The 18190-nt window shown below is 40.0% G+C and overlaps 1 protein-coding gene across 3 annotated transcripts in view; it reads right to left on the bottom strand.

Moving 5' to 3' along the window:
* CABCOCO1 (ciliary associated calcium binding coiled-coil 1) overlaps window positions 1-18190 on the bottom strand; it is a 56511-nt gene that overhangs the window by 27726 nt on the left and 10595 nt on the right. For all 3 annotated transcript variants that reach the window (XM_079975735.1, XM_079975736.1, XM_079975734.1), the window contains exons 2-5: window positions 16152-16252; window positions 15413-15582; window positions 13375-13519; window positions 6901-6973 (exon numbers count right to left, since the gene is read on the bottom strand). In XM_079975735.1, the coding sequence (XP_079831861.1) occupies window positions 6901-6973; window positions 13375-13519; window positions 15413-15582; window positions 16152-16252 (489 nt within the window). The remainder of the gene's footprint in view (window positions 1-6900; window positions 6974-13374; window positions 13520-15412; window positions 15583-16151; window positions 16253-18190) is intronic.

Genomic DNA, 18190 nt, shown 5'->3' with positions numbered 1-18190 from the left:
TACTTCCTTTATTAGTTACCTGTCCCAACGAGGATTATTCCCAAACAACAGAAATTCTTCGTTTGGAATGCCAAGTCAAATTTAACCTGTCCTTTTTGCCACTTTAGTGCCATGAGTTGTATTAAATAGTAGCTAGGAAAAGCAGATAGAAGACTGAAGCATGCCTCTGATTGTTCCCACCGTGCAATTAATTCATCCTGAGCATCTCTGAAAGCAGGATGATTTTCTGATTCAGAAGGAATTATAATACCCAGATAGAAGAGTTTTAAGTAACAGAATTATAAGCAAAGTAAGATTCCTGACCCATTGCTTTGGAATGAACGCTTTGTCTTTTTCCAAAGAGTAAATTTCTAAACAAATACAATATCCTCAAGGCACGTATCTGACAGGCATTTTGACGGAAAAGCATTTCCAGAGAGAGCAATGGGAAAGATGTTTCTGAAACTCCCACATGAGGGCACTCTAGTGCCCTCTGGTAAGAAATTTCTGAAGAGCAACTTAATCTTTATGCAATATCCCTTTTTAAACCAGTTTTGACTGTACTCAAAATTTAAATGAGCACGTACACACACCTACAGATCTCCAATAACAGAGGCAGGTGAAAGAATAATTCCATTAAATATTCTCTTTGAAGAACAATCATTATGGGTTAATTTAGTCTTTCCTCTATGTAAACGCTTGAAATAGGAATCCAAAATCCTGTAGAGATTCAAAAGCTAACAAGTGGTTTCTATTAGAACAAATGAAGGACCATTAAGGGAACTGCATGAATAACATTGAAGAATTACAATGATAAATGGACACCATGAATAATGCAGTGAGGAAAACTGTGTGAAAATGTTAAACAGGAATTTGAAGAACTTTGGACAAGTGACCTCTTCACCTGCATTTCCCCCGTTTGTATAAAGAAGGAGACATGAAGAATATGTACAAGTGCAAAAGCAATACTTGCACCATCAAATTCATTATTTTAAATTAAAAATGCACAGCAGCAGCATTCTACCTACCTTAGGGTTCCTCTCAACTCAGAGTTCACCTGAGAGAGTTGTAAATTAAAGAAGACTACCAGTCACAAAATGGTGGTGCAGGGGAAGAGCCCGTCACAAAATAGCAGCAGCTGGCAATTACATATATCACCTTTCTACTAATTAATCCACCTTTCAAAATTGCTAAATTCTTTGCCACAGAGTTCTCCATATTGCAAGGAGTTCCGCAGCTCAGCTTTCCTCGAACACGGTCCACTGTACCAAATGTGCTAAGAAAGCCAAGAGACTCAATACAGAAGAATTTCCCCTGTCAACTGCCCAATTACTTATGCAAGCAGTGGCGTAGTGTGGGTTGTCAGCACCCGGGGCAAGGCAAGTAATTTGCGCCCCCTAACCCGTGGATTTGCGCCCCCTAACCCTAACCCCCAGATGTTGTGCCCGGTGTGGCCGGCCCCCCCTGCACCCCCCACGCTACGCCACTGTATGCAGGGTGGCTTTTGGGTGACAAACCCAGCTGATCAGTACAGGCCTGCGTATTGGCCAATTTTTGGTAGTGCAGGCCAAGTCTGTGTGCTTCATCAGAATCAAGTCATGGAAGAAAGCAGTCTTTCTTTTTTGGTCAACCTCTAGTTCACCAGCAGCAAGGCCAAGACAGAGGAGCTGACAGATGTGGAGGCCACATCATTCAAGTTGGGAAAGAAATCGGGAGCAAGGAGAGCTCTAGGTGGTCTTCCCAACCCATTTGATTGCATGTTTCCCCACTGCCATACATCTAGTGCCCCAAAACTACTTAAATTAACATGCTCCATTCTCCTTGACAGACACATCTCTCAATAACGACTTATTATTATTTATTCAATTTCTACACAACCCTTCAACAAAAACAATACCCCCCAATTTAAAATGTCATAGATTGTTTAATTAGCCGAAGTCCTGGGAGAAGAGGAATGTTTTTGCCTGGCACCTAAAGATATGCAACAAAGGTACCAGGCGAGCCTCCCTGGGGGGAGCATTCCACAAATGGGGAGCCACCACAGAAAAGGCCCGTTCTCGTGTTGCCAGCTTCTCATGGAGGAAGTACATGAAGAAGGGCCTCAGATGTTGATCACAGGGTCTGAGTCAGTTCATATGGGAAGACACAGTCCTTGAGGTGTTATAGTCCCAAGCCATTTAAGGCTTAATAGGTCAATGCCAGCACTTTGAATTGGACCCAGAAACTGCCAGTGCAGTCGGGCATTATATGCTCAAACCATCTTGCCCTTGGTGAGCAGAGGTGAAGACAAAATAGCACAGTGTTATTAGCATCCTTTCTGCTTCAGGATGGGCAGTTCAAAACTAGGACACTGGCAATATCATGGTCTCTTGTTTCTCTCCCAGACTGTGTCAACTACAAACACAGGAAAAGTCAGCTCAAATTCTGAACTCACTGACCTTTCTATAAAATTCATTTCTTTAATTAGAAGACAAACATGGAGGAGAGTTTCTGCTCTGAGATTTAAGAGCATGCTCAAAGCGGGTTTGAAACTCATCGGTTTCTACATGCCCCTCCTTCTCTTAGCATTGCTAAATGTTTCCATTGTCTTATGTTTTGATTATTCAGTCAGTCCAAACCCTATGCCAAATGTACCCGGATTAACAAACCACAAATATTTAACTCTGAATATTTCTTTCGTTTCAAAGAGCGAACTCATATTAATAGTCTGTGTTCTCATTGTATATATCTTATCTTTTTTATTGAAATATAAATAATTCCTTAGGTAGAGTTTCATAAATATACAGATGTATATTACAGGGCTAGCCATATGGTAGCAATTTAAATAGTAACACACACTTATTTCCCAGCTGTAGTTATTCAGTGGGTATGACCTCTATTTTCACATTAAATATAACTCATTGCTGGTACAATAATTTTCAGCTAATATGGGAAAATGCTCATTGACTTGCACGTAATTAGATAGCACAATACCAGCTAGCTTACTCTGGAATCACCCACAGCTGTAGGTAAATATAGCTTAGAAGTGAGACTTTGTTATGAGAACAATGCAGAGATTTCTGATATATAAAGATAAAAAATGTATTTTCTAGTTTGTAAAGATAATGTATATACTGAAGTGAATATTTCATAAAGGTTGTGAATATCAATACAGAACAACGTGTGTATATCAGAAGTTTTTTTTGGGGGTGTGTGAAATTAGGGTGATCCCAAGATGTGGCTTTATTGTAGAATTAGCACAGCTCATGTACACAAGTTTGTTTGTTTTTTGCACACTGCAGATCTCATCATCAAAATGTCAAAATGTATTTGTTTTTACATTAAATCAGGGTTTACTCTTATCACATATAATCATTTAAGTAAAAACGAACCATTGTATTTCCATAGTCTTTGCTGGTGTGGAAATCAGTTAGAATATTTTGGGGGCAGGTAGCTTATTAAGTGGGTGTTCCCTGGGAGGTGTTTATCATCACACTCCAACTTTCATTTACTTCCCAACTAAACACAACCTAGCCATATTGTTTTTGTTCGTCCGAACAACGTTAAGTATGCATATTTCCAGCTGCATGCTAGGCACATCAGTCAACAACCCAGTTCAGACATTGGGATTAAAAAAAATTAAATGAAGAGTTCTTGCACAAGAAAAAAGTACCAAATGAAGACTTGTTGAAAGCAACACACTGATAATGCCCACTACAACCCAGCTTCAGCTTCTAATTTTTCAAACTAACTCCATTTAAGTAAGGCTTTCTAATCAGCCAATTTGGGGAACAGGGGGGAACAACTTTTCCTGTAACAAATTCACATGAACAAGTGATATATTCCAAATGAAATAAAATTAGGGTTGGAGAGAGTCCAAGTATGGTTATACTCAAGACAGAAATAAGTTAATGTAAATAGTTACTATTTTGTGAAGGTAACTCCAGCGTATGATATCGGGTGACTATAAATTTAATGACAGAGCACATGTAATATTATATATAAAAAATTACACACACCCCTTGCAATCTGACTCTATGACATCTCTAAGCCCTGGGCAGAATGCTCTGGAAACTTTTTCTGCTCTTGAGAGTTTGAAAATAAACTCATATCATTGGAACTTGTGCACAGAGGTTTCTGTGGACTGTGTCCAAGGTATGAAATTCCTTCAGAAATCCAGTCAGCTGGGCCGTAAAAGGTTGATTATTCCATCACACTGATTGAAGCAAGAAGGGATAAAACTACATTTACCAACCACATTATTTTTTATTAGGAAATGTTTCAAAGCAAACACCATTCCAATTTTTTTAAAGGCTTGTTCCATTCAAGAACAGCATGAACATGTAACCATCAAGGCTGCATTTGTAAATGTTCCCAAAACTCCCCCCGCCCCAGGCATGCAGTAATACATCACCCTAAGTAAAATAAATTAGCTGAGCCCCCCCCAAACAGAAAATAATAAAAGCTTCTATGCAATTAATGTCTTAGCAATGTAAACATTTGTTATGAGATCTGACATATGTTAATGGAAATTGCTTTGCTGAATTTCTGCATTCAGCATTCCTCCATTTGTGCTCTGTGAATAAGTAGGCTAAGCCAATGTTATATTAAATAAGCAAATTCTGTACCTGAGACAGAAATGAATGCCAAGGCTCGAAGCAACCATTTCCTGGGGTAGAGGCGGAACAGTTATTCTCCATGTGCAGTGCAATCCTATGCATGTTTACTCAGAAGTAAGTCCCACTGTGTGATTAGGACTACGGCCTACATTTACAATCCCTGGGCTCTTTGGATCCCCAGAGGTCTTCTGTATTTACATGCTTAAAATGTCCCAGAAAATGTGAAGATGAACCATTTTGTTCCTGCAGTCAACCTGCTCCGACAATTTATGAGATTGTCAAATGTTAGTCCCCCCTCTCCAAGAACTAGAATTTGGTCCAGAGACAAAAAATATCTGTAGCGATGTTAAATTACATCTGCTTAAAAGATTGTAAGGCACTGGGAGACAGGGGTGTCAGGGAATTCCAGTGAAAATGGAAAAGGAAGTGGAAACTGCTACAGTTGGCGTGTTTGTCTGTGGTCCAGAATGGAAATCAGTCAAATCACTATGACTGGTGTCCATTGTTGTTTTAAGTCCGTAAATGAAATGTCATTAATGACTTTCTTTACATAGTTTAGAAGTTTCATTTGCATGGAAATGAAGGTGAGTTACATGTGTCACATAATTACTTAAGTTATTTAAACGTTCAACTTCCGAGGTACAACTGTACTAATCCAGAGTATTTGTGCCTTGTGTTGAGCACTTGGGACAGAAACTGGGAATTCTGCCACCCCACTGTCCTGACTGATCTAATGAAGTTCATCTTTGATTTGATGCTGTAGACTCCCAGAATGCTGGTTCTGGGGACTACAAAATTCATGCTTAGGCCACCTTGTTTATGGGGTGGGGTGAGAGCTCATGACTTCATCACTACCATAACATGCAATCAGCTGAGTACATGTACCAGACCACATTCTTGAATGTGCTTTTCTCAACTGTACAGGATGTTGACAATTTGAAGTGGGGGCTATATTCCCTTGTACAGCTCAGATAATTTCCAGCTGAGGATCAGTATTTTAGTGACTTTATCCATGGGTGTTGAAGCTACTGAAATGGTTTGCCATAGAGGTTAATGGAATCTGATGGATTCCTGAGGATTCTGGAGGATTTTCGGCCTGATATGGCAGGTGTTCCCCTCAAAGCCCTAGCTGCTCTTTAGTAAAATTAGCCAAATAAGAGACACCGTCCAGACTGGATTTCGGGTCCCCGCCCACAAAAAAACCCCCACTGGATTTATTTCAATGGCAAATTATTTCTATAAAGCATTCCCTGCTAAACCATTAAAGAAACTTGACTGTTACTGGACAAATGCTACCTGTTGCTAGCTAAATGCCAAGTTATACCTTCTCGCAAGAGTTTGACATTCATAGTCTGACAGTTTTCTTTTGCAATGGCTTTTTTTCCTCGTTAGACAAACTGAATTATGATGGTTAGCACTCAGCAGGGTAGTAGTGACATTTATTATTTGCCCGGTCCCTTTAAAGCTGCCTTCTCATTGGCTAAAAAATAGTTCAAGCCATAATTTTTAGGAAGAGATCATTTTAAAAGTCTCTGTGGGGGAGGGGGAATCATGTGTTTCACATATTTAAAGTATATGCAGCTTTATCATTTAAAAATAGAAGTGCGGACCAAAGGTGTGATATGTGAAGACCCATGTATGCAGTTGGAGCTCTCTTTGCAATTTCTGTCATATCAGTTCCCACTGCCAAAGATATTAGCTGCTCTTAAGAAATGGATTGCCTCCTCAGCAGTGGGAGCACCTGTGGCAGAAAAGGCAAGCTGTGCAAATTCTACTTTCCTATTTCAATTGTGGTCAGTCTTGTGACTAACCACACTAAGGCAGTAATCAAACTGCTGAAATGAACAGACAAAAGATGTGGGTAACTGAAAGGGATATGGACAGACAAGAGTGGAAGAGTGGCACATCAGGAATAGTGAGGAATTAGAAATTAACCACTATTATTATTGACCCCCTTCCACATGCTGATTTATCCATGAAAACAGTCACATACACATTAGCTTTAAACCTCTACAGAGCAGCCCTCAGCCATAAGCTGTATCTAAAATTCCATACATCTCCCTTATAAATGATGTCAATGAAGATATTATTGACAAGACAGCAAGAAGTCTAGCCAACAATGGCGTATTTAGTCTTCTAAATTTCAAATTTCTGAGGAGACAGGCATTACTGCATTTCTCTTTTATTCTTTCATCTGCAATTCTATGCTGTTAACACTTGAGCTATTGTGACACAAAGTTGCTTTGAGCTATAGAAAACAGATGCCAGCGAACATGCATTAAAACATTCCACTTAATCAGTTCCAGTCATACAAATTACTTACCTCATCTCCCAACACAATTTCTTCCCTGGGAGTGTAGAAAAGAAATTCATATAGTGTATAATGTTGGAATATGCTGGAAGACAAGAACATTGACACTTCATTATGCGGGGGATGGGGAATCCATTTAGAAAATATATTGTGGGAGGAAACTAGGGCCATTTTGATTCACAAGGAAAACATTGCCCTAGCAAGACTGTACTCTTCTAGCTAGATTTTTGGGAAGTATATCTGGTTTTCCCCCCTTACATTTCCATTGTCCCACCATATTCCTGCTTTACAAAATTTTTGTGGGGCAGGTTCTGTCTTTGATTTGTAAAGATGTGTGTGGGTTTTTTTAAAAATAGATTTCTTATGGTTTTTGTAATTGGCTTTACTGTATATGCTGTGCTGTACGTTGCTCTGGGTCACTTCCGTAAGTAAAACAACTAAAGAACAGCAATAGCAACAACAACAATGAATATCAGAACTCAAGATAGGACATATTTCCAACTTTATTTAGATAGATTCTTCTATACAAACCTAACAAGGAGATCAAAGAATGTATCAAAGGTCATAGTCTCCAATATACTGAAATTTGGAATGTTAGCACAAGTGTTATTTTAAATTAATTCTGATGCTGAGAGACATACCTCACTTTCAAACATTAATTTTTTTTTTAGTCTTTGCTGTTTTTCTCGGTGATCAAGTGGTACAAATTGTCTTTTTCTATTATAGCCCATCTGTTTGTGGGTAGGGGACTTATTCTGGTGAGATCACAATGCTAAGAAAAGGTGACTCACGGCCATAGCAACATGAAAACATTATGACATCAGAGAGTGTGAAAATAGTTGCAGCAGATGCATGGCCAGAAGACTCACTTGGACGTACTGATGGAAGCCATGCAGTCAGCAGCAGTCACAGTGCGTTTCTGCAATCCTTATCACTGCTCTCTCTGGATGATATAACACAACGCCACCTGTGAATGCTTTCCCTCAAGCACGACTTAAAGAAAAGTTTGATGGGCAAACTTTTCAATAGTGCGCATCAATAGCGGGCATCAGGGACACTGCAGTGTAGTTGGAAATAGCTCGTACCTCTAAGTCAGAGAATGGAACGTACAGCAGAGTTCTAAAGTTCCTATTTATCTACTTGCACTTGGAAGTGCTTTCGAACTGCTAGGTTGGCAGGAGCTGGGACAGAGCAACGGGAGCTCACCCCGCCGCGGGGATTTGAACCGCCGACCTTCTGATCGGCAAGTCCTAGGCTCTGTGGTTTAACCCACAGCGCCACCCGCGTCCCAAAAGGTAGGATAGAACTGCTTTATTTTTTTATTAAGTTTTATTTATTATTATAACAAGAACTTCCATGTATATATATTAAAACCCCTCATGAACTCCTGGTCCTAGTTTTTTGTTTTTTGAAAATTACTGCTACAGAAATACTTTATACCTTGGCCATGTCTCTCAGACCGAAGACATGCTCATTTGTGTAACTGAATACACCCTTTTGGATTCAGGGAGGCAAAATTTGGCCTATATGTAGGCCAAATTATTACTGTCCTGGTTCTCAAGGAGCTTCATTGAGCCACATTTCTATCAAATTATGTAGCTTGGACAACATACATATTTCTCCTCCAATAACAGTACAAAATTTCCTTTCCTTTCTTTTTTAAAGGGACACAATGGAATACACTTGGCATTCCTTTCTGCCGTTACTGATAGTTAGACTTTTGGCACAACAAGACAAATGATTACACATGTGAATGAAGTTACAGGGTAGGGCTTTTTATGACACCTTGCAAGGATCTGAAAGTGATTAATGCCAACATATTTCCCCAGCTTAACTGTTTCCTGAAAGAAAATGTCAAGAGATATGTTGATGCTTGCTTGCCTGCCTCCGGAGACAAGATGAAAAAAAAAAAAGGGGGGGGGGGAGAAAAACACTGTCATCTTTTAGCAGACGTGAAGGCATCATCAGAGCTTCTGTGTGGATTGTGCCTCTATATTCAGGCATTTCTCCTTGTTTTTATTACAGTTCTCAGATGTTTATAACAAAGCTTCCTCCAGGGGGAAAAAAAAGGTTTTAAGAGCTGAAGCACCAAATACTCATTTTGAGGAAGGAAAAATACCTTAGCTCCATCACTGAAAATATATACAGAAGTACAGCCTTTGCATCCAATATCCCTGGCAGCAGTTGATGACTTAAGTGTCCTGGCAGAACCCAATGTTGACCTTAAACTCATTTCTGACATTCTGTTCAGCATTAGGGACTCCATTCTAACAGCACATTATTACCCCAAAACAGCAGCAGGCCAGGCCACTGTACGAAATTAAAATGATGGACCCCAGACCAGGAATTCTGTGATTCTATGCCACTTCTGCAGCTCTAACAGTAAGGTGGCTATGACCTGTTTTAACCTTCCTGGGAGTGGCCGCCGGGACCACATAACACCGGTTCTGAGAGATCTGCACTGGCTCCCAGTACGTTTCCGAGCACGATTCAAAGTGTTGGTGCTGACCTTTAAAGCCCTAAACGGCCTCGGTCCTGTATACCTGAAGGAGCATCTCCACCCCCATCGTTCAGCCCGGACACTGAGATCCAGCGCCGAGGGCCTTCTGGCGGTTCCCTCATTGCGAGAAGTGAGGCTACAGGGAACCAGGCAGAGGGCCTTCTCGGTAGTGGCACCCGCCCTGTGGAACGCCCTCCCATCAGATGTCAAAGAGATAAAGAATTACCTGACATTCAGAAGACATCTTAAGGCAGCCCTGTTCAGGGAAGTTTTTAATATGTAATGCTGTATTGTTTTTAACACTGACTGGGAGCCGCCCAGAGTGGCTGGGGAAACTCAGCCAGATGGGCGGGGTATAAATAATAAATTATTATTATTATTATTATTATTATTATTATTATTATTATTATTATTATTATTCCTGAGCACAAATGCAATGAGAAGGAACAGGAAGGTTACAACAGACCATAGCCACCTTACTGTTAGAGATGCAGAGGTGGAATAGAATCACAGAATTGTAGAGTTGGAAGGGGGCAGAGGGTCATCTAGTCCAACCCCCTGCAGTACAGGAATCTCCACTAAAGCATCCATGTCAGGACCAGAACAGGTGCTACTCCACTGCCCTGGTGATCCAGATGCAACTTCTAGTGAAGGAAGGCATGCTGTCTTTCAAGAAACATCTAGTCCCAAGCCAGATCAGGGACTGGCCTGCAGTTTCTGGGGTTTTTTGGTTAATTTTCTAATTGATTTTACATTTCCAAAACAAATTTCCAATATCGATACTAAACATTCATTTTTCAACCCCCCCCCCCCCGACTTCCCTCAGCTTCCATTTCTGGTTTATTACATCAAATGATACATTCTGCTGTTTGTATATGGGATAATTTTCCTGTAGTTTGGCCAGCAAGCAAGCAACAAATGGAAGGATGCAAAGTGAGAGAGCTGGTGGGAGTGGTCCAGCCCTTTTCTCCCTCAGGAAGTAGCTCTTGACCAGTTTTCCTGACTGGAAAAATGCGTCTATCAAGTCTGCTGTTGTATGCAGTTCCCCGTTTCATTGTTCTTTTACAATTCCAAACAGCTTTCACCCTGATATTTATGTTAGGCATTTATGTTCTGTTGGTTTGTTTTTCAGATTGCTAGTTTCGATGTCCGTTTACATCAAACACATTTATTTTGCCAGTATTGTTGTGGCAATGCGTGATTATGTTTCATGTTATGTTTTCATTTTTTTATGGCTTGTAATATGTCGTAAATTGTGCTTTAACAGGTTGTGAGCCACTTTGTGTGAAGGAAACTGTGAAAGGTGGCCTATATATAAATAAAATGTGGCAGCTGATTGGAGGCTTCGTGCTCAAAAGCAGCATACCTCCAAATACCTGGGAGAGGTTGTTGCCTTTGCATGTGACGTTCCGGGGAGCATTTGTCTTTCAGAGAATGACAGAACTGTTGAGTTGGAAGGGACCCAGGGGATCATCTAGTCCAACCCCCCTGCAATGCAGGAATCTTAACATGAAGATGGCCACCCAACCTCTGCTTAAAAACCTCCAAGGAAGGAGAGTTCACCACCTCTCATTGGAGTCTGTTCCACTGTTGAACAACTCTTACTATCAAAAAGTTCATCCTGATATTTAGCCAGAATCTACTTTCTCGTAACTTGAAGTCATTGGTTTGGGTCCTAGCAGGAGAAAACAAGGTTGCTCCATCCTGCATGTGACAGCCTTTTAGAAATTTGAAGATGGCTATTGTATTTCCCTCCCAGTCTCCTCTTTACCAGGCTAAACATAATTTCATCAACCATTCCTCATAAAATTTGCTTCCCAGATCCTGTATCATCTTGGTTGCCCTCCTCTGCACATATTCCAGTTTGTCAATATCCTTTTTAGTGGTGCCCAGAACCAGACACAGTACTCTAGTTGCAGTTTGACCAAGGCGGAATAGAGCGGGACTATTACAGTTGTGATCCACCCAGACATTTATTTTGTATTTGCATTAGTTGCCCTGCACCAATGCTAGTATACCTCTGAATAGATGCTTCTTGGTAGAAACTGAACACTTTGTTAATTGCAACTGTTAATGACATTTGATTCACAAAAGAGGACTGCAGCCCCAAGTGGGCAGTTAAGTAAAAAATAAAAAGGGACATTCCCTCCCCACACACCTGAAAATATTAATTTAAGACACATGCAAATATAATTAAAAAGCCAATCAATTAAAAAAACAACCTGATGATTAACATGTTATTTTTTTAACAAAAAGTGCAAATGTAACAATAAAAGAAAACAAAGAATCAAAAATGTAATAATCTGAACAAAATGTAACAACAAAAATGTAACAACAAAAATGTAAGAAACTGATTAAGATTACACCACTCTCCCACCTAGAAATAAACTTTGCCCCTTCTGTGCCCTTCCAAAGGAAAAAAAAATCTGATGTTGCCACTGCTTGTACTATAAGAATTAATGTCTGAGTTCCCAATCTTTACTCTTTAGTTGTGAACCTCCCAGAAGCTCAGAGTTGATTCAGGGAGGTTTACTACTACAAAGGTTGGGTATCTCCATCTAATCCAATGCACAAAATAAGTAAAACTGTATACACTCTTGTCTCCTTGTCCCTGTCTCCTCTTCTTTGTCATCCTTAAACATAGACTGAATTTAAAATGTGTAAAGTCCCCCCATGTTTTGTTGCCAGAAACTGTGGCAAGAATCTGCATAAGAGGTATTAACTAGATGGCGATCCCAGAAGTCTCTTAAGATATTTAGTTTAAGATGAACTTTACAAATAGCTTGCTTATTGACTTTTGCCTTCTGGTGAGATTGCTGTCTATTATCTCACAAAAATATTGGGAGGGGGGAGTGTTATATTCACTGTAATAGTAACCTTGATAGAGCTAACTTGTAGTTTTTTACTTTCTCCACTCTGCCCTCTTCAGGTAGTTACTGTATTTCCTCTTAGCTCAGTATTTTCTAACAAGCATCTGCCAGTGTGATTAGATATTTGTTCACCAACTTTATTCCTATCTCTGGAAGAGCAAAGAAAGACTTTGAAGGAACCTGGGTCAAACTAATATTGTTAATGCTGCTTACTAGCGTGGCAAGATGAACATACAGTGGAAATATTTTTGAAGCTTCAAACATTTATATTGGGGTTCACAGGCAGGGAACTCATGCCTGGCCTAAAGTCAAGCATTTTGTTTTGAACTGTAGTGGGAACACATCATCTGGGAAATACTGAAATGTAGATGCCAAAACTGAGCTTCAGACAGCTCACCATGATTCAAGACGTTTTTTAAAATTGGACATTGCTACTGATCAATGTGAATAAGGATATAAATATCAGAGAGAAATTGTATGTGAGGTTCTTCCCATCAAGACCTCCTTGACTTTGTTCTTTTTTGTCACTGTTATATGTACCCATATCATATTTTGTTATCCTGTGAATTTGATATTTTGAAGTAAATTAGTTTTTATTTTTAAAAGGACCTCTTTTTCCCATTTAACTTGGTTTTATATTTTAATGGCTGTATGATACCTATCAGGATCCTCAGAAAATACAGATGTATGTCACACAAGTAACCCAAAACATGGTTTATTAGCTGCTGTGGTGTGAGGGCTTATTATTATAAATTACTATTATTATTACTACATTTCTTTTATATCCCACCTTTCCTCTAAGGAGCTGAAGGTGGCATGGATGGCTCTCCCCATTTTATCAACACCACAGTCTTCTGGTGTAGGTTATGCTGCGACAAGCCTGTGAGGTAGGTTGTACTGCGAGATTAACTGGCCCAAGGTTGCTCACTGAACTACATGGTTGAGCTGCTATTTGAACCCTGGTCTCCTAAGTCCTAATTCAACACCACTCTGTTTCTCTTATCCATAAGAAGCTATACTTATTCATAAGAGACATCTATGACATCCGAATATTGCATGCATTTGGTACAGCGCATCACAGAGTGCTTCTTAACAATGAACATGTAAGATAAATACCTGATCTTCAAATAATTGATTATGGCTTTGGCTTGGTCTACTGTGAAGAACTCAAAGCCACCACTTTTCTCCGAATTACGTCGCCCAATTCCAGCCATTGCATTTCTGAGTTCTTGGATGTTATCTTCCAGTGTCATATGCTGAGCTGCAATGCATACCAGAAAACACATACAACCCACCCTCATTTTTAACACTTTGAAGGTTTTAAATCAAGTGTGGAAAATAAGATCTGACAACTAGTTATTAGCTGGAAAGGCATTATGTCGCAAATCTTTTACGTACAAACAACTAGATAATTCAGCTAGATTTCACCCGGATCTCATGGCTTTCAAAGCTCAATGTATTTGCCACATTAAGAAATAAATTGCCCAAGGAATTCTCTGGGCATAATCACTCCTAAATTCACTTGATTGGTGTTCAAGAGATGAATCAAATACTGAACTAAGAGAAGGCAAAAAAATAACCAAGGCAAAATCAGATAATGGCCATTTTCTTCAGGATGTTAAAGTGGGGATGAGTGAATTGCCCTGTAAGAATGCACTCTAGTTTGAACTACCAAAGACAGTGAACAATACTGCTATCCCAGAGCATAGTCTTTGATGGAAGTCATATACATCTAAAAATAAATAAATAACTATGCCAGCCCCAAACAGCATGGAATTCCTCGTTAATGTAAACAAGGTGGCTGATTCAGAAAAGCAATTATGAGGCAGCTAACTCTGGAAGAACACCAGGAAGAACCAACTGGGAAAATATTCCCAAAAAAGAGCAGATTGTACCTTTGGACTGAGTCTACTGAAAAGAATGTCAAGCTCTTTTTCAGAGAACTGTTTCATATTGCAAACAGATCTGCAAAGCTTTGGCTTTCAAATACTCCCATGTCAAGATTAGTTTTTATGCACAAAGGTGGCTATAGAAAAGGAGAGAGGAGGAAACAAAGAAATGTGGGGTGGGGGGTGTTTCTGTGTGCAAGGGGAAGTTGAAAAAAATGAAGGAGGTGGCAGGGAAAAGGGGGAAAAGGTAATCATGGTATGTGCAAGGGGGGGTTCAGAATGAAAGGAGAAGGTATGGAAATGGGGGGTAATCTGTGTGCAAATGAGAGTTGAGAAAAATATGAAGAGTGGTGGAGGAAAAAAGGGAGTAAATGTGAAAATAAGGGTGCAAAGGAGGTTCCAAAAAAAAGTGGGGAGTAGGTGGCATGTAAATAGGGTTGAGCTTGAAACCTGGGACATGAAAGGGTCTGAAGAATAGGAAAGGATGGTGGCTTCATAACTGGGCAGAACGTGGAAAGGATGCTTGGTAGTTGCACTGTGTGGCAGGAGGAAGATGCAGAAGGTCATCATGGGAATGGTTTGTGCTCAAGGTGGATTACACAAAAGCAGGAGCACATGGACACGGGTGAAAGCGAAAACGTGTGCAAAGCAGTGACTTCAGAAATTGAGTTGGGAGGGTGAAAAGTGAATGTAATAGTTGCATGAGGTGGGAAGGGGAAGCTCCAGGGGTTAATGTGAACAGAATGACAGGGGAGTTGGTGATTGGAGCAAGTAGGGGTGCAGTCACACACACACACACACACACACACACACACACACCTAAAAGTGCAGCAAGTTTACAATATGATGATCATGGTCGTTATCTGGTTTACATATAAATTAATTCTATTTTCAGATCCTTTCAAATAAATTAATTACAAAATACATCAACTGTATTTGATTAGTGAGAAGGTGTGCAGAAGGCTTCAAACAACATGAAACCATGGTCAGGCCTACACAGTATGTCACTGCCTTTAACTGTGCAATTTCTGGCTTCCATGCATCTTTTCAATTTACTAAGCAAAATAACAATGGCTAGTGAGTTGTATCAAAAATAAACTTACTACCTGCTGAAACTTGGGATGCTCAAAAATCATGCTTTTGCAACTCATTCTTGCTCAAAAACAAAACAGGGTTGAGAAAACAACTACTTCTAACAAAAAGTAAATTAATTTATTAAAGTGCTCAAACGGAAAACCCAAAATGCAAAATACAACAAAACTTACTCTCAATGTTATTCATCAGCATATTTAACAGAGTCAGGAGTCCTCCAAGTTGCACAGGTGTGAAGTCTAATGCTTTAGCCCACCAAAATCCAGAGACATAATAATCCAGTAATGCAGCTTGTTTCAAAGATGTCAAAGGTTCTCTCAGATTTAGGAACATTTCCATATAACTGCAATTAAAAATTGTGGTTATCCAAAACTGGAGCATTAAGACCAAGCTAGGACATGTAGCTACAACAATCTTGCTTCCCATATCCTCCTTTTAAAAGAGTAGTTTAACCAGACTTTAGTAATCTGTGTAAATCCTGTTGACCTGATAGAAAACCATTATCATGTGATTCCTCACTGTAAGCACTGTACCATGAGCTCAGGCCTAATTTAGTGCAAATAAGTGTTAATTAATTACGATAACATTTTCATGTTGTCAGCTATCCAGAGCTTTGGAAAGACAGGGCATAAATTAATAAATGTAATTAACTCACTTTGATTATGTAGTCACTTTAAATAAACCCACAAGTGGAGTAACACGAGATAAATTCCCTTACAATGGCAATCAAACACAAGAAAGCATGAGTGTGTGGATAACTACTAGTCAAAAGATCCTAAATCAGTATAGGATTCCATTGCTCTGTCCTTTGGAAAGAATCTGGCAAAAACTGGTATAAGCTGTTCAACTCAACAGAGAATAAAAATAAGAACAATATCAATCTATACTTATGGTTAAGTTCAACAGACTTACCTTTGAACTCCTGCTATATCTTGTTCCAACAAAATATTAATCTGCGTAAGGGAAAGCAATTTCCAAGCCATTGCCTCTTCTTCTTTAACAGCATCCTCATCCTGTAGAAAGCAAATTACATTACATTACAATAGCAACCACACACACAACTTATTTATTTCAAGGATCTCTCTTCATCAATGCATAAAAAGAAACAATGGCAGTTGCCAATGCTAACTTAGCTGATTTGGGAATAGACAGATAAGTGGAAATTAATTTGTCTTACATTTGTAAATGAAATACTTCTCAGAGAACGCAACATTGCAAAGCAGAAATTCAAGTTCATACTAGTTAACAAGCTAAATTTGAATGAAACTCTTATCCCAGAGGTTATTAAACTATGGTCCAAGGACCACAAGAGGTTCAACACAGACCACCCTTTCAGGGACTTCACCAAGACGGTAATGAAAATAGACAATAAATGCTGAACGTCCCTGAAGCTTCTTTCACATACTGAAATAATAACCTATCCCAGGCATCCCCAATTCCCATCATCCCTGACCACTGGTCCTGTTAGCATAGGGTTGTAGGCCAAAACATCTGGAGGGCCACAGGTTGGGGATGCCTGACCTATCCAATTCCTATAAGGTGTCTCCTCTTATCTTTCCCCCTCCAACTTCTTTTTTTTCCTTCTTGAAAAAAACCATTGAAATATTTTGCCTAGTTTCAAAATGCATCACCCAAATTTGATTATATAGATATTGATTAAGCAAAGGCGGAGGAACCCTTTTCAGCCCTAGGCCAGCATTTTCCTGTGGGAAACCTGCAGAGGAGCACATTAGGGTTGACAGATCAGGAGACCCTGTGATATCAGGGCCCTAACCCAAGACCTAGGGGGCGGCCCCTGATGATGTCATGGGGGCAGGTCCTGAAGATGGAACTTAACTGAGAAAGGGGAGGGGGAGGGGGGAAGCCCCTCCCCACCCCGACTGTCTATGCTATAATTTGCAGTGAACTCCTGCCAGGCTGAAGCTTGCAATCTTTATTTATTAAAGGCACTCTTGCCCACTTGGAGATGCAGGTCTCCACATGGTCCCTGTAGGGGGCCGAGCAAAACTGGAGACTTCAGGCCAGACCTGGAGTTTTGGCAACCCTAGACCAGGTGCCTGTGGTAGGTAGGGTCAGAGCGAAGTAGGTGTGGCCAGAAACAAAAAGTTGGTTGGGCCAGGGTAAGAGTGGTAGAGCAACATAATGTAATTCCAACATCCCAGCATGCAAACATTTCTGCACCCAAACACATTTCTACAACCTCCATGAAGGCAGGCAAGAGAGATTATCACAGTTCAACAGCACATCCCTGACACATAAAAGCACTCAAGGAGGGTATGGAGCATGGCCAATTATCTTTTGATGAAGGGTGGTATATAGATTTAATAAATAAGGAGGAGTGGCCTGGGAATTGGCTTGGGCAAAGTCCTGAGGAATGGACAGAGTGGCCTGGATTGTTGAATTGCAGTGTCCCAAGCACAGCGGAATGATGAGGAGTACGTGCCACATACTCTTCACCTTGTTTGCTGCGCATGCCTTGCACTTCATGTGGTACCTGCAGGGTTTAATAGTCATACCTTCAACCAAGGCAGGCATTTTAGATACTGCCTCAAAATTCAAATGACCAAATTTTTGATGAAAATCATGAATACATTCTGCATGCAAACTTTTGTTAGAACCTGCAATGCAACAAGTGTCATCCTGCACAACATCATCATAATACAAAACATACAAACGATCAACATATTCAGCATGCAATACATAATCATTTTTCTTTGTGATGATGCACCTTTTGTTCTTAAAGGAAACGTCAATTTTCTGCTCATTCAGCTGTCCAACGCTGAGCAGATTATGTTTAGCATCTGGTACATAAAGTACATCTTTTATCGATAAGTCCAAACTGTGAAGAACAACAGTTCCGTAGCCTTTACTGGGGATTGTGTGGTCATCCGCCTGGTGAATTGCACCTTCCTGCGGTGTAAAAGACACGAACAGTCGCTTATCATTGCACA

The sequence above is a fragment of the Podarcis cretensis genome, assembly GCF_951804945.1.
Source record: "Podarcis cretensis genome assembly, chromosome: 5".
Taxonomy (NCBI): domain Eukaryota; kingdom Metazoa; phylum Chordata; class Lepidosauria; order Squamata; family Lacertidae; genus Podarcis; species Podarcis cretensis.
This window is presented reverse-complemented; position numbering and strand designations above follow the sequence as displayed.